This window comes from Struthio camelus, chromosome 10 (assembly GCF_040807025.1).
Source record: "Struthio camelus isolate bStrCam1 chromosome 10, bStrCam1.hap1, whole genome shotgun sequence".
In the NCBI taxonomy this organism is placed as follows: Eukaryota; Metazoa; Chordata; class Aves; order Struthioniformes; family Struthionidae; genus Struthio; species Struthio camelus.
In genome coordinates, this window is record NC_090951.1 from 21,081,137 (window position 1) to 21,105,559 (window position 24,423).

At 40.3% G+C, this 24,423-nt stretch overlaps 1 protein-coding gene across 4 annotated transcripts in view; it reads left to right on the forward strand.

Moving 5' to 3' along the window:
- The window catches only part of SMPD3 (sphingomyelin phosphodiesterase 3), a 140,128-nt gene that overhangs the window by 111,000 nt on the left and 4,705 nt on the right, over positions 1-24,423 (forward strand). For all 4 annotated transcript variants that reach the window (XM_068956266.1, XM_068956265.1, XM_068956268.1 and 1 more), the window contains 5 exons: positions 2,232-2,307; positions 11,092-11,247; positions 15,907-15,996; positions 17,386-17,449; positions 22,764-22,926. In XM_068956266.1, coding sequence (XP_068812367.1) covers positions 2,232-2,307; positions 11,092-11,247; positions 15,907-15,996; positions 17,386-17,449; positions 22,764-22,926 — 549 coding nt within the window. The remainder of the gene's footprint in view (positions 1-2,231; positions 2,308-11,091; positions 11,248-15,906; positions 15,997-17,385; positions 17,450-22,763; positions 22,927-24,423) is intronic.

Below are 24,423 nucleotides of genomic sequence, written 5' to 3' on the forward strand. Positions count from 1 at the left end.
GTCTGAACCCTAGGTAAAACTTTCCTCCATGGGCATTTTCTTCAGTAGTCTGTGCAATGTGTTATTGTAATGTTAACTGTCGGTAGGAAAACCGTGCACTCAGACCAGTTTCCTGCCTCAATCAGTTAAGTCCAAATATTGGTCCTCAAATCATTGTGGATTTGGATTTCAGAGAGTATATCTTTTTAGTATGTTCATTTCTGTATTGGATTTTAAACCTTTTGCACTTCTCAGGTGGCTCTTTGTGGTATATTTCTGTTAGCTTCCATTTCGTTTGAGGGGCCGGTGTTGCCTTCTGGATAGCTGGCAGAACTTAAGGAGAAAACTGCTCTAGGAAGATTGCAAAACCAGCATATCCCTGTCTCCTCCATGGCAATAGGATGATATAATGTGCTCACACTGCATGTATCCTCTGCTGAGTGTTATTTAGGTCTACTGCTGGTGACAATTTTCTCAACTTAAGTGGGATTCAACTGATCTTAGCTGTCTAAAAATGAGGTGTCTGGTCTCAGGTAGGTGTCTTGGCTCTTTTTATAGTCGGTGGAGAAAGATGGGCCCTTCTCAACAACAAATCATCACGTTTCTGTACATTTTTTTATTTTAGAGAGCAGAATCACTGTCTGTAAAGGTCTGTCTTATACTGATTATGGAGGAACTAAAAGGACTCAAGTTGGAACATGGGAAATTCCAGTGAGATACTCTAATTAGTAAGAAGTGATCAAATATTGCAACAGGGGCCTAGAGAGGTTGTGAAATCTCCATCTTTGGAGATGATACAAATTTGACTAGACGAGGTCCTGAGCAACCTGATGTAACTGGAGCTGTTTTGAGCAGGGCTTTGGACTAGGTGACCTCCAGAGGTGCTTTCCAACCTTATTCTATGGCGCTCTGACTCGCTTAGACCACGCGCCTTACGTTAGAGGCATGGGTGTCAGTTCTACCCTAAACGTGCTTGTGTGTAATGTCCTTGTGGTAGTGTGTAGACAGCATCACCCTCCTGCAAAATTCCCAGGTACTTTGGCGTGAGGCATGACGAAGGGATGGACGCCCACCATCGGTGGGATGTGGCACATGTTCCTACCTCCATTTACAGTACTAGGCTCAGTCTGTGTTGCTATAACAGAAAATGCTTTTGCAAGAACAAACTGAAAACAATCTTTGCACCTCCTTGACCGTGATCATAAAATATGAGGGACGTGGTCTTTTTAATAGTTCTCAGGGGGAGAGGCTTTTTTTTTTTTTTTTTCAATTTTTAAATTTTTAGTTCATCACCGTTGCTCTGCAGCTGCATAAGGCCTTAACTGCCAAAAGCTTCAATAAAATCAAAACCCTAAAGCAGAATTTGATTTTAATTTGTTTGTGTGTCCATCAGCAAACCTGTTTTAAAAAGGCGACAGTATATGAGATACATGAGGGGAATTACACTACATTGTTTATAGTAGCCTGTGTGGAGATCAGAGTGTGATTCTCACTGGGCTTCCCTGGAAGCCCTGCCTCTTCTGTGCCACCCATAAGAGCAGGAGCGCGTGGCCTATTTTAATCTGGTTGACAGACATGGAGGCTGCTGCTGTGAAATCCTGCAGCTGAACGTGCAGCCTGCATCGTAAACACTTCACTGACAGAGCAAAAATCCCTAACACCTAAAATCTCTATCAAAATCCAAAACCTGCAGGGGAGTAGAGTAAACATCGTCAAAAGCGGTATTCATTGCATGTTTTTTCTGTTTTATGCTTTTGTTTTTTCCCCCTAGAGTCGCTTGGCATTTTTTCCTTCTGCATTATAGTCTTGCACAGAAACCTCGAATTAGACTGCTCATAGTATTAGCATCATATGGCATTTCAGCATGGGTCTTGCATGCTGATTAGCATCATATGGCACTTCAGCATCTTGCATATGAACAAGAAGAGCTGGGATGAAAAAGGTGCAAAACAAGTGGGGACAGACAACCAGTGGGACTGGGAAGAGCAAGAGAGTCAAATTTGTGTGTGTTACAGTTCGACAGGCAAACTTTGAAGTAGTGGTGATCAGGAAGGAGTTAGCGTATTAACAAGACAATGGGAACCCCGGTAAGCCAAAGTGCGTGACAGGGTGTCTCTCGAGTTGTGTGCTTAAAACGGAGGCAGATGGAAAGAACGGCCAAAAGGCCAATAACGTGCACAAAAGCTGCACAGTAGGGGTTGACGGTGGAGCTCTCCCATTAACGACCTCTTTATTTCTTTCTTCCCTTCCAGGTGCAAGTGGGAAGTACACCTCAGGACCAAAGAATTGTGGGATATATTTCCTGTACTCACTTGCAAGCTATTGCAGGTATTGTCCTGGTTTGCTTCTCTTAGTTTGTCACTTTTTCTAGGTCTGTGCTGTGGTTCCTGTGCAAGAGTAGCAAGCGTTGCTCCTCCAGTATTTCTGACAAAGGGCAGTGTGCGCTGTAGGTAGCCATGAAATAGACAGAAAGGAAAGGAGGGTAGGCAGAGACACCACAAATCTGCACTTTTTCAGTCTCACAGTAATTAAGCATTTTAAGAAACAGAAAAAAGCCCTTGAGAACTCTTCTTCCCTTTGCGCTCTCTTAACTAAATAGCACTACTTTAGCAAATGCATTACTACCATCATTGTCAACAGCGTTTACCAACCCATACTATGAATGTCACCACATAATCTAAAATTTGTTTGTATGTAACTAGGGAATTATCAGAAGATACAAGCTGGGACAGTTTTTTCCAGCAGAAATCAGTGGCAGAAATGAGCCCAAATTCTCTGACCTGCCAATTTCTTACGTAAGTTGTGAGCAAGTTAATATGCTCATTTAAGGTTTTTGTTGGTCATGTTTTAAAAATAGTTCCACTATTTTATTTACTGCAGTATGAAGCAGCATATGCTCTGTGTGCTTTATTTCATGAAGTATTTTCCAAGATCCTTTTAAACAAGCTAAATAAAATACAACAACTCTTAGAAAAGTATGGAAGATTTTGTTTTGTTTTAAATTTTCACTGAATTATCTTTAAAACGAATGTGGAAATATTCTCTAATAGCACGTTTCTGTGTCTGAGAGATGTGTGGATTCCACCGCTTCTCATAACAAGCCTGGAATTTCATATGAGCTCTCTGTCTGTCAGGTCGTGGCTGGGCCTGTTCCTCCTCGACCACCTTAGGAACCTTTATGACTTTTTTTTTATGATAGAATCTCAACACTTAGCTCTCCTTTTAATCTTAGCGCTCGGAACAAGACTGAGTGAAGAAGGCCACTACAGCAGAGCGGCCTTATCTCTGTTTTACAATCCGGGTCTGGGAAGGTAGGGAAGGGAAAAATTAGTAACATAGGGGTTTTATTTTATTTCACTGTTCACTGTTCTCATGCATACATTTTGAAATCAAGAAATTTCTCCACTTTGGCTGTTGGCCTGAGCACCTATCAATTAAAATAGACAAATAGTTGAAATTTGTATGTGTGTGTTTGGAAAATTTTCCATGTGTCTCCCCTCTCTTTTGCATCAAAAGTATCAGTGCTGGGTTTTTCAGTAGATGTTGTAATAAAGTAAAAGGCAAACCTACAAACCTTCACTTCTGTGTAAGGTCAGAATTTAATTTAGACGGAGGTGTAAAGTAAACCTTTGGTTTTACTTGATGTGACTATGATACTCGTGTTCACAATAGCTGCAGAGCAGAATATAGCCCTCCTAGACTGCCTGAAGACAGCACGTACGCTGCAGACTGAGGCAAGACAGAAACGTATTACAAATGTTAGAACTTGGAACCTGGCTCTACAGCATGCCTAGGTTCTCCCGGTCAGACAACCAGCGTACGTACGTTTTACTTTGTCAGTGCTTCAGTTGCAGGGAGACAGACTTTGAAACCAAACTGCCGGTCCCTCAAGTACATTAGAGAGACTGGATAGTTTTAAAAAAGATTCATGAATTTTTCAGCTGCGTTTTAACAATGTAACATCCTCTATTTTTAACTCTGGAATTATGCTAATATACTGTGAGACTGCTGTTGAGGAGCTGAGATTTGTTGCTGTTCTAGTTTAGGTTGTAAACCTCTGGTTTTAGTCCTGTTCTTTTTTTTACTACCTAGTTAAGTATTCTCAGCTAGTCTTTGATAACCACACTGTGAAGCCCATAAAATATTAAATAGGAAGGGAAATAATGTTCTCTTCTCAAAGTCAGCCCAAAGCTTCTCCAAGGGTAAAACAGCACTTTTCATTTTCCTACTTTCAGTCTTGCTTCGTATTTTTAGGCTTCTCTGGTTCAAACTACATTCAAATGGAGCAGGCAGGGATTTAAGAGTCTCAATGTCCTTTGATAAATCATATTAGTTTATGTAATGAAATGGAAAACTAAAGTTCATAACAGTTTGGCAGAGCTATGCTTTCTGATTTGTATCATCTGATTCAAAACATTTCATACATTTAAAAACTTGTCAAAAAAAGCAGTTCAACCATATAAAGATGTGGTAAAAACAAGCACAGTTTAAAAGGTTAACCGTTTAAATCATCTTGTCACACGTGGCTGAGTGCAATTTGGCTCCCCTTCTAGGATACACAAACTTACACTTGACAGTTCGGATAATCACATGAACATAGAAGGAAGGGATCCAACTGCTTATGGTCAGTAAAGAACTGCTTTTGCAAGAGATGTGCTGGCTAAACTCTGTTCTGAGCAGCTACTATCTTTTTTTAGAGCTGACAAGTACCACCTTCAATAAAATTTTAGAATTAGATGTAAATTACCTGCTTAATTCTGTACCTGTTCTACAGTGTTGCTATGAAGCAGCTCATTTCCACTGTGGAAATAGCTGCATTTCAGTGACAAATGAAGGGATCCTCTAATGAGACTTGAATGTAATTATTTTCCAGGGGGCCGTTAAGTTTATATGGTTCTTTTATGCCTTTCAATTAGTCAGTGATTAATGTTCTGAACTGGTTTTGCTGCCTAGAATCCATCTACCTCCCAAGTAGAGGTAGACACAGGCAAAAACACAAAGCCCCCCAAATAAGTCTCAAGCTATTCTAGCTAGCCCAGGTCCAGATGATGCAGCATGCTGGGCACTGTCCCCTAAACTCCTTCATGGCTTTTTTTGTTTGTTTGTTTTTGAAAGGGGGGGGGTGTGGGAAATCTCAGGTTGTACAAGCCCACATACAGATTAAGCAGAATTCAGCTCAAGATTGAGAGGGCTCCCTCAGCGTTTGAAATCCTGACTTGCGCCGTTCAGCTATATCTCATGTTAACTATCCCCAGGCAGCGATTCTACATATGTTTTTGAAATAGTAAAGCTGGCTTATCCGCACCGTGGCAGTCTGTCCTGCCCTTGCCCCGTCCTCAGTTGTGCTAACACAGCTGTTTTAGTGTTGCACTGGACTGGAGAGCTGATTTGGCAGAATGAAAGGGGGGGCTGGGTGTCTTTTTTAGCCTATCCTGGCCCATGGGAAGGTCCGTTTTAGAAATATGTGGTAGGGGTCTGCTTAAGCTGCTGCAGCCTGTCTCACAGATAAACTGGATCCTTTCGCTGCGACTTGGAAACCGTGTTTCTTTTTACCTAGGCCTTGCAACGTGCACTTTGCATCCCTTTTCTGCTTATCTTACCCTGATTCCCCTGCCTGTGTATCCCATAGTCCTCCTCAGTGCTGAGAGCCCCAGTTTTAAAAACACCTGATGGGTCTTTTCCTTTCCAGCCCCTGACTAGACCTCTCAGTGGCTTTATTCACCAATCTTGGTGTTCCTTCTGTTAGCACCTTTCTTCCCTGTAGATAAACCAAACAGCCCTCCTCAGCGTATAGTACCTACCTGCCTTTCTAACTAAAGACAGGATTCGACTTAGGCATTCCCAAACTGAATGAAAAGGGCCAGCTCCGATTATCCTATCATGAGCAAAGCTGCAGTATTTACTGATGCTGGCTGAGGTTTCCCACGCTACTCTTTCATCTTTCCACGTACAATTTGAAGCTGAAGGGAACTTGCAAAGAACTTGAAAATACTGTTTGCAGGAACCAGTCACAACACAATTACTTGCATTTTTCCAGCCCAGTTATTGAGGGGGGGGAAAAAAAACCTGCAGAGCAATTAATACAAATCTGTATTCTCTGGTTAATCATTGGTGGCGGTCAATCAGATCAGTGATTCTATCTGAAGACTTAATTAGAGCTGAAAGCTGGAGGAAAGAGACGGTGAACGTTATAGGTGGGAGTTACTACCTAGGGCCCTTCTCTTCATATTTACGGATGCTATTCCATTTCAGCAGCAGGCAGTTTCTGAAACATCTGCTCCACTGATTGCTCTCGATTCAGGTTTGGCATCTCATCTACTCGGGTGTCTGATTAGTTCAGTTATCTTATCTCCAAAGTCATTATCACTGGGACCTGGTCAGTCTGAGCCTCGCTAACTCTTTTACTTCCAAATATACAGTGCCTGTTGTGTAGCTGCTGGAAGATGGGTAGTATTAGTTTAATAGTAATCTCAGAAAAAGTTACATGCAAGTTGCATTAAAGGATCCCTTCCTCTGTCACTGAAGTGTAGCCCACTACACTGCACACACGCTACTTAGTGTGCTGAAGTGTAATTGCTTCTGTGACCTCTAGTGGAGAGAGCCAGAGATGCCAGTCTGTTGTAGGTTCTACGCTTTTTCTACAAAGAAAAGAAATGGTCTGTTTCTAGACCTTCAAGGTTCCTACTTTCCTGTAGTCCTGAGGGTATCCAGCGTACAGTGCTGCTGAAACCAAAAGCTCAGAATTCTGGCCAAGTGAGATGTATGTCACTAGGAAGTTAATGCTTTTTCAATAACGGCAATGCATGTTACTAGACACGTTTCACAGTAATACATTTTTTGCCTGTCTTTTTTTCTCACGAGTCTTCCGTTTCTGAGAATTTCACATTTGTGTATTTCAGTTAAGTGGGTTTGCCATGTTCTTCACACTGATCAGCCTCAGGTTGCTGCCCGAGTTTCCTACCCTCATAAGCGATTGCTCTATTTTTGCATCACTCGCCCTAGCGAAGGCATGCTAGATACTTCACAGAAAACACACACACAATCTTGACAATTCTGGGATGAAAAGGCCCATCTTGGACATCTAAGCAGTTCATATAATCAAGGCTTTGTAAGGAGCAAGATTAGTTACCATGTTCTTGTTAAAAGACACCAGGTTAAAAGTTGGGTCAAGAGGAAAGTAGTGGCCTAAGGAGATGAGATAGGATCGAAAGATTGAGATGCTGCAGAAAGATCAGGGTCCAGTATGAATCTGAATGAGCTGCATCATGAATGGGAGAGCTGGGGCTGCTCAGCCTCAAGAAGAGACGGCTCAGGGGGGACCTTCTCGTTGTACATAAATACCTGATGGGAGGGTATAAGGAAGATGGAGGCAGACCGTACTCAGTGGTGCCCAGCAAAAGGATAAGAGACAACGGGCACAGAATGAAATGCAAAGAATTCCATTTAAACATAACAAAAAACTTTTTTACTGTAAGGGTCATTTAAATCTGGAACAGGTGGTCTGGAGAATTCATGGAGTCTCTCCTTCCATGGAGATGTCCAAAACCTGACAGTCCTGGGCAACCTGCTCTAGGTGACCCTGCCTTGAGCAGAGGGGCTGGACTACGCGATTGCCAGAGGCCCCTTCCAACCTCAGCCATTCTGTGATTCTGTAACTTATTCTGTGTCTTTTAGTTAAGCAGAACGTGTATGTCAGCGGTTGGTATCACCTGCTCCAGGCTGTAATTTATTCCACGTGACCTATTTTCTTGGGCTTTTGTCTAGCTACATCTTAACTGTAGGGCTCTTTCTTGTGGTGTGTCGTTTATCAGTATGTTTGCTAGCAGCTTTTATTAACACGTGAGGTACAGTTCTGCACTTTATTGGCACTGTGGTAGCAAGGGATGTTCCCAAGAATACATTAGACTGGATTTCTATCAAGCTATGTGATTAGAGTATTAGCTAAACTTGATGCATAGGTAACTAGAAGCTGTAGATCAGGGAGCAGTTTCAAAAAGCACTTGTACTAGCTTGTATATTACAGCCCAAACGGTAGATTTGTCAGGAATAACTGATGAGTGGAAGGAAACAATCGGATCATTTGCCAGTGGAATTAAATGTCTACGGAGATGAGTCAGTGTTAGGATGTACTTAAAGCTCTCTCTCTCCCTGGTCATGTTCTTTTCAATATTTCATTTAATTACTGAGGATTGTATCAAGTCATGTTTAGTTGGACATTTCTGATACACTTTGTATTTAACTGTTTAACTCACGCCCACTCCGATATTCTTGAAAATCCAACCCTTCACAGGTTACGAGGGGTAGGAAAGCGAAGTCGTAATGCCTGAACTTACTTTCTGGCTGCTAAGGCAGTTAGCGTGCCCCAGAGTTCACATTTTAACAGTCTACAAAGAGGGCTGATGACAGCCCCAATTGAGAGGAGTGGCAGACGAGCTGTGAGGAAAAATCAGAAATCCAGCCCATTCGATCCAGTGTGGCCTGTTTTAAGGATAAGGTGGCTTAGAAGAAACTGTTGCTGTCGGCCAGCCTGTTGTCAAGATTATCAATCCTACCTTTCCGTTCTTGCATTCAAATCTTTACACCTCCTTCAGCAGTTGCAGGATACTGTTAGTATTTATGTTATTTCTTTATTAATCAGTAAGAGATGAGCTGAATTCGACCAACCATCTTGTTTAGCAATATCCAGAATCTGAATTGTTGTTGTCTGTTCGCTGGTATATTAACTGGCACGTAGCTTCCAGTCTTATGATGCTGAATCCACAGGGCTGTAGTTTTCTATTCTACTGTAGCATAAAACTAGCATTCAATTTGATTTTCTTTTTTTTTTTTTTTTCTTTAATCTCCCAGTGAGATATTACATGAGGGAAGTATTACTACTGCTGTCTCATTCTGGTCCCATTGGTGCAGGTAGATGATGCTTTCCAGAAGTGCTTCATCCCTTTAAAATTACATAAAAGATGCTTAAATAGTCTAGGTGAGTAGAAGCCTTCTAAAAAGTACCTGTCTGAAACTTTAGCAACGTAAGTATCATTGAAAAGCTGCCTTCATAATCTGTAAGGTATAATCAGTAAACTCTCTTCTCCTTGCGTTTATCGTACGGAGATTAGAAAAAGAGAATATGCAACAACTTCTCTTTCTTGCCTGTATAAAGATCAGTACTTTGAAATAAAAACTGACGTAACATAGGTTTTTAGGAAGAAGCAAAAAAAAAAAAAGTATTTCCTATGCGCAGAGTTAAATATTCAACATCTCCATAGTAAGTGGCCATTGAAAGCAGCTTTAGACATGCACAATTACGATGCTTTTGACTGTTTTACACCTTTTTAGTAGCTATCACAAATAGCTTTCTTCCGACTGTGGCATTTGAAAAGAAATCTGTTTTATTTTGAAGAAGAATAATGTTGTTCTGACTTGACATTTATCACTGAGTTTGAAACAAAATTATAATTGTTCATTATTGTAGAGTGAAAACAGAAGAAAAGGAAAGGAAGGATGAAATAGTAAACAATTATTTCTAAAATGTGTCTCTTTCTGCTCCTTTTCCCCCATATCAAGCTTTTACTGGCTCTCTTAGAATAATTACAGCAATTAATTTTTTTGTCAGACTTGATGTCACCTAATCTGCTTGAAAGTAGGCATGTTTATTTGCTATAATTAAAGAGCTGTTTTATATATTGGGTAGCTTCACAAACTAAAATTATGTAGTAACCAATCAATCTCAACCCTTTCATACTACTTCCGTAGAACTGGGCCACATCCTTAGCATCTGTAGCCTTCTGTGAATCCGGGCAAAAGGGATCTGGTTGGTTATTTCTGAAGCACTCTCTACTTAAATCTATATCATATATATATATATGCCTTTTAAAAACATGGAAATGCTTCCAGTTTAGGCATTCTTGCATAAATATAACCCTTCCTCGTGTAGATTACTAAAGTATGAGCAGGTTGAACAAGCAAGTTTTTCATTTTTACAAATCAGGAAGCAAAGCAAAGAAAGATCAAGGGTTATACCCAAGAACACGCTGCCCAGTTTTGGCATAAGTAGGATTTTAACTCTGAACTCCCAATTATAAGTCTAGTGCAGACCTTCTACTTCCTGTGGCTGAGAATGTCATCATTTTGGTTGGCTGTCCGGGACACAGGTGACTTGCCTTTTGATTTCCTCAGAAGTGTCTAGTGTGATGCCAGAAGGAGATACTTAAATCATCAAAAAGCATGATCCCTAACGAAGTTTAAAATGAACTAACTGCTATATACTGAGTATGCTATTACCCACCTCATTGCTTAGCAACTAATATGGCTATATTTTATTTCATTAGAGACAAAAATCTACAAATTATTCCAGATGTTTAAACAACTACAATAGAAGTTCAAGCTTCCGTATTAATTTTCAACTGCTTGCTTTCAAAATTTTGACATTTTTGCCAAAGCATTAACAGAGACTTTTAATGACTTTATCTGCTCGCTCTGTATCGTGTATCCCATGGGAAAAAAAATGGTTAAAGCCACAGAACAAAAGACACTTTCATATGTACGTACAACCTCAGGTGTGGTATTTCATAAATTGAGAGCTGGATTTTTCACCTTGTTTTTTCTAAGTAAGTACTTTTAATATAGTTACTTTTATAAAGCAAGTTTCTCCATGGGCAGTTGAGGCCCCAGAAGGCTCACCTACAACTTATGGCTCTTGTAAGTCTGTTTTCCAGAGCTTAAAGCAGCACATGGGCCTTGTACAGACTGTACTGCGGTGCATGTGCTAAGTGGTTTAAAAAAAAATGTGGGAGGCAAGGGGAAGTATTCCTTTAATTTTATTGCCTGCATCTTCCCCGTTCAGGCTTTGATGATTCCTCACCTTTGATGGGTGAGGAAAGAGAAAATGAGATTGGAATAGCTCTGTGATGTTTTTATTTATGTCTTCCTAGCTTGCTTTAATCTCTAGATCCTCTGAATGAAAGAGATGGGATTTGGACCCAGCTCTGCAGAGATATCTAAAACCAGCGGGGCAGAGCAACAGCCCTGGTGATTTTGCTGGATGCACACAGGCATACAGCATTCTGAGTACCAAACTCTAGAATGAAATCTTATTTCTTGATATTTCTTTCTTTGCTGCAGGAGATACTACTGTTCGATGTGAGCAACTGGATATGCTTCAAGATTGGCTGTCTGAATTCAGAAAATCTACCTCCTCCTCCAGCACAGCCAATCCAGAGGAGCTGGTGGCTTTTGATGTAATCTGTGGAGATCTCAACTTCGATAACTGCTCCTCTGGTAAGACAAGCTTTTCCTTTTCCTGGCGTGTACCTTCTCTGACAAGTAATGTAACAGTTCTTGGGGTTTTTTTCCCTCTTGTGGGTTGTAACAGTATACTAAGCTGTGTCTGGCTTTTGCAACCATACCTAAGGAAAGACTTGATTGCTACCGAAGCTTCCAAAATAGGCACAAGGCTTGAGATGAGCCAGGGAGAGTAACTTGCACTTAGGAACTCTGCCTAGTTATTAGGCAGGCTGTATTTTAAGGCAAAAAGGGCAATACTTTGTGACTTGCGGTAGTAAAAATAAAGGGATCCAGTGGTCTAGTTTTACTTGAGTTATTTAGATGTGCTCTGTGACGCCTATTGTCTAGAATTTTAGTTACTAATAAAGGAAGTATATGTTACAGGATTTTTGTTGGGGAGGAGGAAGCAGTAAAATCATGCAGTTAAAACATTTGGTAGTTCATATACATCTACAGAGGGAAATAATGCTGCAGAGAGAACTTAACATTGCCAAATCAGTTATGGAAAGAATAAACTGTGGTGGTGTGAGTTTAGATTTTTTTTTTTAAATAGTATTTTAATAATTGGTTTCCATGTTTGGATGCTGGGGGGTACTATAAAAAAGAGTTAACAAGTGGTGAGTTTTCAGAGATGTTAGCCTTTTCCACACCTTGATAGTATGCTCTGTTAACAGCTAAACTGCCTGCACAGAGCGCAAAGCACAGTGTTTGTATATCCTCTCTGCCTTCCCCACCAGGTACAGTTCAGGCATCCAGCAGAGCCCCTTGCTGTGGCTCTGGACAATGGCGATTGACTCTGCTATTTCAGAGCTGGCAGAAGCGCAGGTGCCCAGTGGCTGACCTCCCCCAGGGCTGAGGGGTAAAAGGCCTTTTGCATGATGGGGCCAAACCTGAACCACTGAGATAAAGAGCACAAGCTAGGTACAGCAAAGGGAAGGTTTTATCACAGGGATTTCATCTGTGCTGTGGGTTACCAAGGAGATGTGCAGATTACACATGAGGTCAAATTCAAACTGGGATTCAGCAATTCAGGCCCACCTGAGTTTGTGGATTAACAGTTTGTGGATGATGCGCGTGAACAGCATCTAGGGTGAATTCAGTAGTGTTCATATAAGAAGCCTAGGTAACTTAGTGAGGCCGAAAGCATCAACTCTACTGAACAAACCAACCATCCCACAAAAAACAGGCCTTATCTGATCTCAAAATAACTAGTATTCTCTAATCTCATGACTTCTATCAGACGGCTGAAAGGGAAGACTTTTCTAAAGTAGAAATCCTTATTTGGGTGGAAAAGACCACCAACCCAAAACAAGGCTATTCTGTTGTTAGTTTTTAGCTCATGTATACAAGAAGTAAACTGATCACGAGTATCGGATCCAAAGCAAATGCAGAATGGCCCGAAAATGAGCTGGCAAGTGCTTTGACTACTTGAAGAATACATTATGCACAGTGGAGATGAGTAATAAGTAGTATTGACTACACAATAACTGTAATGAAACGAAATTTATTATGCTAAAATACAAGGCTAGTAGTGGTAGTGAATTTTTAAGCAAGGAATGAAGAAACCTAGTCAGAAGCAGATCTCCAGCTAGCCAAGTTGCTATGTGGGGGCAGGATGGAGAGGTAATTTCAGCAGTCCTGATGAGCGGAGGCAGAAGCTTGGGTATACCAAACGGAGAGGACTGCTGCCCTTTAACTGTTTCATGTGTAATATTGCTGGATGGAGTCTCAGATGGATGGAGTGGCCTTGAGGCAAAGATGTGCATCAAGGGAATAAACAATCTGCTGCATACCAACGAGGAGGCTGCCCAGGCAGCTCATGGCAGTCTGCAGAACGTGAGAGTGCGTTGGGCTTTGCAGCATGACGAGAAAAAGACACGCAAGAGCAAAGCAGTAAGATGGAACATACGGTGATTATTCTCTACCTGAGAGCCTTGGCACTCTGACCGATACCTTGCACAAGTAGTACAGAAAACAGTGTAGTTAGAATGATATTGTGACTGATCTTTTTAAGGCAAAAGAAAAAGCAACTATCTGCTTTTGCAAACAATAGTTATAGCCTTTGCAACTATTATTTCAGAGGATTAAGAAGTAGGTTATAAAAATCCATTTTATTTTTATCATAAATGTAGCTCATTTACTTTTCTTCCTTTTAAAATTCACTCAGCCTGGAAATTGAAATTAAGATGGCTATTTCATTTTTTTTATTTGTAGATTACACTTGTTTCCTATGCGCTAAGCAAGATTAATGCTTTGTTCTAAAGCTGTCTTCTCCCTTTTTAAATTATGTATTGCTTTACAGAGACATTCCTTAGCACTGCAAAGAACAGAATGTTTTTACGGTAATTTTTTACAATAATCAGCTTTCTGTAATTCTGTGTAAAGTTTTCTGTATTTTTTCCCATTCCACTGACTGACATAGCAGATTTTTTTTTTTTTTTTTGTACCACTGACTATCAAATTTTCAAAGATCTCCAGGTTCATGAGTGATCTTATGCTCAGGAGAAATTTTCTGCAACTCCCTTGTCCCCCAGTGTTAGAGAGCATTATCTCAACGTTAGTGCAGCAAATTCTAATAATGGTCCTGATAAATGAGAAGTTGTCTTCAATGTCAGGTTGCTGTGGAGTGACTCATATAAAAGTCTTTTCTATTTTTAAACCTTAAAGCCTAAGATAAAAGCCTTCTAGTCACATGGGTTAATAAGTTCATTTCATGAGCTGTGACTTTTAACTATCATTGCCATAGTAGTGAATTAATCATGACAAGATTTTAATCTGTCTTGTTTCTGAGGGAAGTTTTGTAGACGTATCCTATAACAAGGGAAAGCCTGGAGAAATGCAAATTGCACAGATTTCATTGTATAGTTTAGTAAACCTTAAACAAATCAATTGGCTGCTCGGGCAGGAAGTGAAATTCTGTATTGCATGCCTGGAAAATCTGGGCAAGTCAGTCCTCTCATCCTCTGCCAAAGCTCAAAGATACCCTGGTATATTTATTTTTCAATATGCTTGTGGTTATGAAGATCTTTTCAAGAGCAAGAGCTAGTTGGGAAAAAGGAAAAAAAAAAAAAAACACACCAGCTGGAATCGGATAATGAGGCAGATCAGCTGGTGTGGATGCGGTAACTGAGGGACAATCAGCTGTATTAATGACAGAATGGCAGCAAAAGTGCCTACAGCAATGGATGCTTAATATTACTGTACTCCACATTACCGTTTGTGTTCCCCTTCCTTGTTAACAGGGAGAGGCTAACAGCTTCATCACTCAGCAAGAACACCGCTTTGCAGAAGGAGGTCTGATTTGCTTCCTAAAGTGTGCTTAGCTGCATTCTAAGATAACCAGGCCATGGTTCACAAGTTTTGTTTCTGACTTTAGAGGAGGCCATTTTCATGCATACTTACAGATTCTGTTGCCTTGACAATAGACCGAGGCAAATAGCAGCAGCCGCTCCAAGCACAGGTGAACGTTCCAGTGATCCCAAGAGGAAACTTGAACTGTTGCTAAGAAATGTTGGCACTGTAAAGGGTGGAAGGGCTGCAACGAAGAAAGGCGTTATCAGGGGATATTGCCAGTCTATCAGGGGATATTGCCAGTCTTTCTGCCATTTAAAAGAACCAAAGGAATTGTAGCAGTTGGTGTTTCCAGGTTCTCATTGTGCTTATTCTTAATGATCGCTATCTTAACAGCATGCGCAGAAGAAGAACTTGCTTATGTTGTTCTTTGCCTGAAATTCTGATTTATACGTTTTTGTAGGATATCTGTTTATTAAATAACCCTAAGACCTAGGTGCACTGTATGTCTTTAAATACGTAGAGCACAGTACCAAAGAGCTTAATCTGAAAACTGAGGGGTTATGCTGATTATGTTCAAGACTGCTTTAATGCTGTAGATAATATCCCAATGAAATTATCGATTGCCTGTCTTTCTCTTAACTATTATAGTTTGAAAAGCATTCAGTGAATTCTTCTGAAGCAAGTACAGCACAAGCTTTTGTCTTCAAGCTTAGTGAAATGTATGTATACACCAGCAAGCAGCCATATAAATTACTATTATGAAGTCGGTTCAATTCTCCATTGTCTGATCTCAACAAATGTTTTGTATCAGCATAAATAACGCAATGAGAACGTGAGGATAAGGAAATATATTAGAAAACCTTCACTTCAGTTCACTGTTAAAAGCTATTGAAAAATGTCTCTCTTAGAAAAACTGTGTAGGAAAGCACAGTTATTGGGAAACATTTTGCTGGACTTTCTGGTCAAGACCAAGATACGGCTGCGCAGTAAAACTGTGGAACTGGTTCAAATGAGTCTGCTTGCCAGGCTGGTGGGTGCTAGGAAATTATGTGCGTTCTCTTCTTCCTCGTACCTTCTTTCTAGATTTAAAAAAAGAACAAACAAAACAAAACAAAGGTCTTTGCTTATTTGCAATATGAAATACAGAAATGTTGAAACCCCACAGACTGGAGCTGTTCTTGCCCTCTTTCTCTCAGAACCCTGTAGAAAATATATAAAACATGGCTCTCGCTCCTTCGTGACTAGAAGAGCCCTAGCTGAAGCAGCAGAGTAGGAGGAAAGGCTTGCCTTTTCTGAAACACTGTTCACAAGTTGATAACACGTAGCCTATTTGCCTTTTTCTTTGTTCTTTCCCTGCAGAGGACAAGCTGGAGCAACAGCATTCTCTGTTTACACACTACAAAGACCCGTGTCGAATTGGTCCTGGGGAGGATAAACCATGGGCAATCGGTAAGATCTTCTCTAGCTATCAATACGTGAGCATAACTCATTCTCATCTGTCACAGACACAGCATCTACAGGCAGCAGGTAGTGCAGCTAACGAGCAGTAAAAACGTAGTAGAGACTGAATATTTACAACTGATGTTTCCCTAACATAGTAATACATAGTTTGTAAGCCTCAGCAGTGTTTTGTTAAATTATAATTAAGATCCAAATACAGCTCTCAAACCTCAGTCCACGTTTTAGAATGGAATGTGGCACTTAGGCATCGAGCTACTTGAATACCTTCCCACACCCATTCTACTTTAAAATCATCCATAGATTACTTTGCCAAAAACCACAGCCAAATTACTGTTTCTGTACTTTCTGCATATAATGAAAGCCTGCGGCTTTTGATCAGAATGTTCCATGTGGCGTTACGTAAGTGCTGAGAGGAGGATGTAACAAAGCAATTGAACAGCAATAGGAACTCCTAGGCTTCATCTTATAAAAGCTTTCATGGAACTCGGAGATGATCATTCCTGGTGCAACTCAGTTGAACTCAGTGAGGTTTTAGACCAGGAATTAGCTTTTCTCTAGAGTGGGCAATTATAACCAAAGATACTAAAGAGAACACAGAACTGTTTAATAACTTGGCTGTACTCACTCAAAGCAGAAAACAAACAAACAAAAAAAAAATCAGAGAAGTTGGGACTGAGACACTGAAAGTGTCGTGGCATCATTTGAGAGAAGATAGTAGAAAGGTTTGGATAGAGAAGTCGCTTGTAAAGACTAGGCAAAGGTTGCTCATCTAGACTGTAGACCGCAAACAGGCCCATTCCCTGTCACGAGAAGCTATTAGCTTTTGTTAATCTCCTACGCATATAGACTGAAAATGGGCTACAAGAAAGAAAAGTTGGGGCAAGAATCATTAAGGAATCGGAGACAGTGAGCATACAGAGTACAACAAGGAGAAGAAGTGGGAAACGTTGGAGGTCAAGTTTAGACTGGTGTATCTGCCAGGAAAACGATAAGAGGCTCAGGTAGGGACTGCTCCGTGGGCAAAATGGAACAAAAGATATACGGAGGGAGACAGAAGAAAAGCTGAGGTACTAAGGTCTAAGGTCAGGCATCCTTATCCTCTATGCTAAAAGTGTTTTACTACATTTATTCTGAAAAGAGAGAACCAATTAGACTGAAATCATCACTTAGTCAAGTGTGAGATGCGGTCCCTATAAGAAGAATAACCGTTGTGCCTGGATATTACTTGTGATCAGAAGCAAGTGAATAAAAAATGCTCAGAAGAGTCCCCTCTGCCCAGCGTTTATGCTGTCTTCACGCAGCTGTAACTGCTTACGTCCTGAGGAGGCACATAGCAGAGGTATGCTGAGATGGTCACATTTCCCTTTCTGTTCACAGGTACCTTGTTGGATCCCGAAGGATTGTATGATGAAGAAGTGTGCACTCCAGATAATCTGCAGAAGTAAGCGTTCCCTACTCCTCACACACCACGTTAGACCACTTCTTAAAAAGCCAGTTCACTGCTTGCTACTTAACGTTTCACAAGTTGACAGGGTTTCACGGCCTGTAAGACAGACTCAGTTCGGTATATCTGGGGTCTGGGCGTAGAGAGAAAAAGGGGAGGAAAAGTGTCTCCTTCTCAAAATCTATTAGAACTGGCTTTAGGGAGTGAATTTTTGATGAAAACAATTGCAGTCAGTGCCTTTGTATCTCTAGAGATGGTCCTACCTGGACAGGCCCATAGGAATAGGACAAACAACTCTGAGAACTACCGGAAAGGGTTCGCCAACAGCTTGTTCGAAGATGTCTCTGCCAGCAGCCAGTCCCATGGAGTCAAGGAGAGCAACAGAAATACAGTTTTTCTCAAATAAAAAAAACATATCAAGTCCAACAACCACTTAAACATGCTAGAAGGCTTACAGAATTCAATATACATAAAGAAGCAGAATCACAAATACAGAGAGGAATTAAACAGCACATCAAACAACTAGGAGTAATACTGCTGAGTATAGTTTAGGGATAGTAGTCCAGCATTGCTTTCAAAATTTTGATAGTGAGAAACGGAAATCTTTGGTGTGATTTAGTGGACTTAACAACAAATGCAAAAGAAATCTCAACTTGCAGAAGTCCTAAGGTAAACTTCCTGAAGTCCAATACTATTTGTCAAATAATATGCCAGTGAAGAGATATTAAGAAGCTCTGTACGTTGCAGAGCAGCGTTTAGTGAATGTGCACACCTCTCTGCGCACCTTCTCTTCCTTGAAGGCTAGTTTAACGGACTGAATGTGTTGTAATCATGACCAACTATAAAAGATGTTCTACCTTTTGATTATCAAAATATACTAAAGTGGTAAAGATGTCTGAAGTAATGAATTTGCATTTGCACATAGCTATACAGATGGTTCAGTCAGCACAGCACACACAATGGAAATGAGGTATTTATGTAGGCACAGTTGTTTATCTTGGCATTTTAATTCACTAACAAGTGCAATGCAGTGTATGGTATAGATGTACCCGTAGTTCCATATATTAGGTGAAGCTAACCCTTAAGGTCTTTGTATCACTTCTGAGCGAAGAAATTGAGTAAATTTCTAGACATAAGGTCTAGGTTTAGTTTATATTAAACAAATAAGGATTTTGTTTTTTTTTTTTAGAGTAAGTCATGCTTTGCACATTGAAGAGCCTGCAAAATTTCCAAGCATTTCAATTCACGTGTTGAAAACATGAATTTAGTACATGTGAAAGGGATTTTCGGGAGCAAAAGTAAGGTAATTTGGCCTCTACAATCAAGTTTGCGAATGCAAATCTGCATGTGGGTGTAACATTCTATTTTACGATTCCAAGAGCAGGCTTGGAGCTCTTAAAGGAAAAAAGAAAAAAAAGAAAATCTGTGTTTCCAAAGCAGCCTTTTGAGACAATCTGTCATCAAATTAGTTTGGGGATATTTTGTTTTATTCCCTGACGAGTTAATTGTATTCAGCAATTAAGTTCCACCGATATGCACATGACTGATAGATAAATAGGCATTAGATGATCCATAGAGATTTACAGTATTGCTTAAGCTCTTTACGTATACCACCTCAGTATGAGATGTTGAGATGTAACTGGAAAATATTCTTGAACTTTGGTAACAGAATATATATATAAGGCTTTTTGCCTCCTAAGAGTAGCTTTCCGTTTTCTGCAGTATGTGATATTTCTCTTAAATGGATCTAAAAACCCCTCTACTTAACAGGGATTTCCACTAGCTCTGTGTTCAGATCTGCAGGGAAACAGAGATCTGCATGTTTAAGTTACTTAGAAGTGGTTTTATATTTGAGAAACCGTCGCCCTGACAGGAGACAGCCTCTCCTCGCATCATTGTACAGGCCTGGTTAAAGTAGTGATAAAAATTGCAGTGAAATTCAACATCACTAATGAACTCTGGGCTTTAAAACTTCTAAAGCATTTTTATAAACGTCTTTCCTAACATACATACGTGAAGTGCCTGGAGACTACAGAACGCTATTGACAGCATAGAAGCTGTGGAGCGCTATGCAGGTTAACAAGTATCACTTACTTATGCAGCAAAACAGGGTACAGCCTAAAACAGATCTATTCTGAAAATTTTCAATAATAAATCTTGATTAAGATCTAAAGCCATTTAAATTGCACATTTATATTAGCAATAGGTAGCAGTGTAAGCTACCCAGACAATTACTTCTTCATCAGCACTTTTCTGTAGTTTATGAATAAAATTAAGCAGTTCACCTTATTAAACTAGTTAGTCCATGAAAGCAGTAGCACAACTAGTTCCTTACTATTTCTTTCATGTTAAGTACCGCATACATAAAACATCAGACTAGTACAATACACTTGGTACAAATAATGAGCAAGTTGTTGTTTCTAAACATAGAACAGTTAAGGGAGATATAACAACCTGGGCCTTGCCACAGTGCTGGAAGCTGCAAAGGCTTCTGCTCAGAGGGCCTTCAGGAAATACACACAAATAATCTTGCCTCACAAAGGTGAATTTCACCCTCATGAAACGACTGGCATAAGCAACTGAGTCTCTGTGCCCGGCATGGAGTATGGACCAAATTACGGCAGAGCTAAAAAAAAACAGCATTTAAGTCCAAAGTTTTCCAGATTTCAAGGGCCCAGTCTCCAGGGCCGTGGTTGGAAAGACTGGCTCGTGATTCTGAGCTACAGACTGGAAAAGCAGTAAGAAAGGTCTTTAACTCTGGTGCTTCTCTCTTGGAGGAGAAATGACTCCCTCAAGCTTTATGATGAGGGAGTAAGTTTTGCATTATGGTTCCCTTACACATACTGCTCTTCATGCTCCTTTGTTCACTGCAGCTGTGGTCAGTATTACAAACCTAGGCTGCTCAGCCAAAGACTTGCATGACAGAGCTTTCGTACTTTAATTTTGAATTTACTCAGGACTTTAAATCTTTCCAGGAAAAAAAGTGAGTTAAAATTACTTTTTCTCCTTCCCTCCTTGGTGCCCAAGGAATTAGAGCAATTAGTCTGATAAAACTGAAGTGTTATGATTTTGTGGTCATAATTAGTTATGTTCACTTACATTGCTGGCACTTAACTGTTAGTATGGCATAGCCAGATAGCTGGTACTTGTCTCTACTTGCTGTAGAGACAAACAGCAGACCCTTGTGTGTAAAGGGATACAACTTTTAGTCAGAAACTGATGCACACACATTTACAATTCATTTTCCCCATGTATTTGAAATTAACATTTCTCTTCCATGAACCTTTGTGCAGGTTAAGTAAATAACTGATGTTCACAGAATTTTAAAAGGACAGAATTGAAGCTAAAGCAAATTTGCCTTTTAAATTCATGCAAGATTTTTTGCAGTTGTACTCTAGCTCTAATCAGCAGTTTCATCTACTGTGTTACTTAATTGGCTTTGCCAAATATAAATACAGTTTTCAAGAGGTCAGTTTCAAAGAGCTTGCTTCCTTGAATCTAGAAAGAAAATGTCATAAAGTGAATCATTTGCGATAGCTCTCTGTAGAATGAACAGTTCAGCTTGCAAATGGGGTGCAGAGAGTAAGCTAATTTAACTGAAGTTATAAGATGACAGTCTAAAACTGAATAATACATAGAAGGAAGCTTACTTTTATAAAATGGCTACAATAAACTCTAAGAACCGTCAATATTTCATTAAGTCCAATGGGGTTAAAGAAGTTCTGATTAAATAGCCACCTATAACTTTGTCACAGTTGTCTTTTAAAGGCAAATAAACTACTACTTTTATGCCTCAATTAACCAAAAGTTACAGATTCTAACGTTAATTAGACCTCTTCAGCTGCAGCAAGCGCTGTGTCCCCTGCTTGCTGTCATCCTTCCAAAGTGACAAAATTTGACAGAGAAACCATTCTGATCTCAAACCTCAAGAACGCGTCACAGAAGTTCAGTGCGTGTCTCTTTCTGTGCATGTACCTGAGTGTACAGGATGAAGGAAAAATAAAAGTTCCCAACCCCATAAGAAACATCCAAAGTCAGTTTTCAAAATCTGGGTGATCAAAACGTCTTGTTTTGAAAATCGTTTGCTTCTGTGTTTTGACCCAGATACCAAAACCACAACCAAATTTGTCCCCCTCTGCATGCCTAGGTCGTGATGCAAAACTGCTATGAGTGTACTTGATATTAACTGTTTGCCTAATGCCCTACGTGTGCAAATTCTCCTTCTGCATGCACAATTGTGCATGTGCTGTTCTTAACACTACCTTGGTAGACCTTTTAAATAGAATACAAGAAGCTAAAACAAGAAAGTGTCCTTTTAAATTCAACAGCATAACAACACAGAACAGCGTAGCAATATAGAATTATTGTAAAATAGGGTGAGTGGGACCTCTGTAGGTCATCAAGTCCAATGGGGTCCAACCTCCTGTTCAGAGCACAGCTAACCTCAAAGTTAGATGGAGTTGCTCAGAGCATTAATAGTCTTCTGTATAACATCTACTCTTAAGGTTTAAGTAGCCAAGCTGTAAACACTTTCGTGGGAGGGGAACAGCTTATTAGCCTGAACAAAGACTGGTACGTAGAAAACTGAACCTTAATCTTGACTACGGCTGTAAATGGTCTTGGGCTGGGTAATCTCTGTGCATCATGGGGGCAGCACTAACCCCTTCACCACACTTGCTAAGCAAGTTCATCTCTGCAGAGAAGTTTGAAGATAGTGTTGTTATACAGAAATCACTCATTGGCTGTCATGATTAATGAAGTAAGCGCTTGGGATCGCCAAACACCACAAGCCTAGGTACACGCTCTCCGAAAACCATTGTACTCCATATCCTTCCTGTAAAGGTGGTTGTCTAATTTCGGAAGGAGTTGCACTGATCAGAATGGACAGGTTCGTATCCAAGTACTTAAATTTGTTCTAAAGCAATCCATGAAACAGTTTCCCCTACTGCTAGATTCAAAAATACTGAAAATCAATTGAGGGGCTAAGCCGGGCTACAACATGCTGCAGAGAGCAGTTAGGCTAGAGCCTCCTCTCAGATGTTTGCTCTCCTGGCTACAAGGGTTGGTACCCAGGCCCACTGTACAGCATCAGTGATGGCAAAGCCACCATCAACGTGTTAGCACGGTTGCTACAGCCTTGTATTGAAAAACACAGTTGGGAAAAGATGTGCTTCCCCACTGCCGTTTTATCAGTTCTTTTGGATGGGCATTACCCTTACTGGGGATTTGGAGAGAAGCTAGCATATGCACAACAGGACAGAATGGGCAAACATTTAGTGCACTTGGTTTTTTTTTTTTTTTTGTGAAACAGGGTGCTGGAAAGTGAAGAAGGAAGGAAAGGCTACTTAGTCTATCCCACCAGCAAGAACCACAGTTCCAGTCAAAAGGGGAGGAAGGCATCATTGAAAGGAAATGGGAGGAGAATTGACTATATGCTTTATACAGAGGAAGGTCTCTACCTGGAATGGAAAGTGGTGAGTTTCACAAGAAAAAGAGCCATAACTCATGGAATAAACTGTCTAGATGGCACCATAGCCTCTCCTGCTTTGGTTAAAAGGAAAATTTGCTGCTTTAGTATTTTCTACTTCTTGCATGCCTGACTTTGCAAACCATAAGATATCTATATAATAGCCGGGGTTTAGGTGGTTCTGGTAGCAACACTTGTAGATCTGCTGCTCTTCAAAACAAAAAACAAACCAAAAAAAAAAAAATCTTGTTTTTGTTCTTTAAAGTTTTGCTGTTTTGGTTGATGCTTTCCATGCCAGCAGTCTTTTTTTTTTTTTTTTTTGGTCTCATAAAAAGCTTCTAGCTCATTTTAAAGCCTTACAACTGTATTGTTAAAAAGCTCCCTGCTCAGAAAAGCTACTGCAACTATGTGCAATTTCACTGACTTTGCAGAAGTGCCTGGCTGTGCTTTTACTATGCCTATGAAAACCTGCCTAAGTTACAAGATAAAAGTTGAAGTGCAGAGCTTTGAAAAAAGTTGAAGTGAAGAGAATTTGCAGTGTGCTGTCTGCTTCCTAGTGTATGATCTTGCCTTATACAGAGTTCCATGATGAACACGAGAAACTAGTTCATGTTTATTTACCATACCCCACTGCAATTACTGTAGAATAACCTGCAATCTAGCAGTTCACCACAGTTTAGTGCATGATACCTTGATCTGCCTGTGCTCTCCGTTTGCGTGCGCTCAGCAGACATGCCAGTTTAGCAGCTAAATTCTTCTAAGGCTTCTGGTTTTGGATTTGCATAGATGTCTATAGTGCATCTGTGTGCTGAACTCATCCTACAATCAAATGAACAGCAACAAAAAAATCTGAATACTTTTGACCCAGATTAGGTCTTTGATAAGGCTTATCATACAAGTGCTCTTGCCTGGGTAAAAAGACATGAGTGGCTAGGAAAAGGCCAGATTCTTTCCTCTTGTAGGATGCTAGTTAATGCTAGCTAAAAAGTACCTGCTGAACTACAGCATCTATATGCTTCCTGCAAGCAATTAGCAAAGAACTGGCCAAATAAGTACCTGGCCCATAGAAGGGCCCTGCGAAATTTTGCCAGCGCAAAGGCTGGACTTCAGAGATGCAAGGAGCAAGGCTCCTAACCATCTTAAGTTCCCATGAAGGTTACCATTGCTATCTGATAAATTCAGGCGTGCTTTTTAGCAGCCTGCTATGTCTAGCACAGTAAAGCCAGCCTCCTCCTCACAGGCAACTGTTTCCTTATGTATATCAGTAACCTACAGCAGGATTACAGATAAGCCTATCTGGAACAATGTGGATATTGCTATACGTGGAAAGAAAAGGGTACAAGAGATTTCATCCAGCCTAATGAAACTGTGTATGGTATCAGTTTTGCACCTCATCAACTGCATCACATTGATGCGCCTTGTGTAGCAGATGGTTACTAATAACATAATAACATAACCGAGCCAGACTAGTTGCAGGCCTTTTTGGTCCTATACATCTATGGAT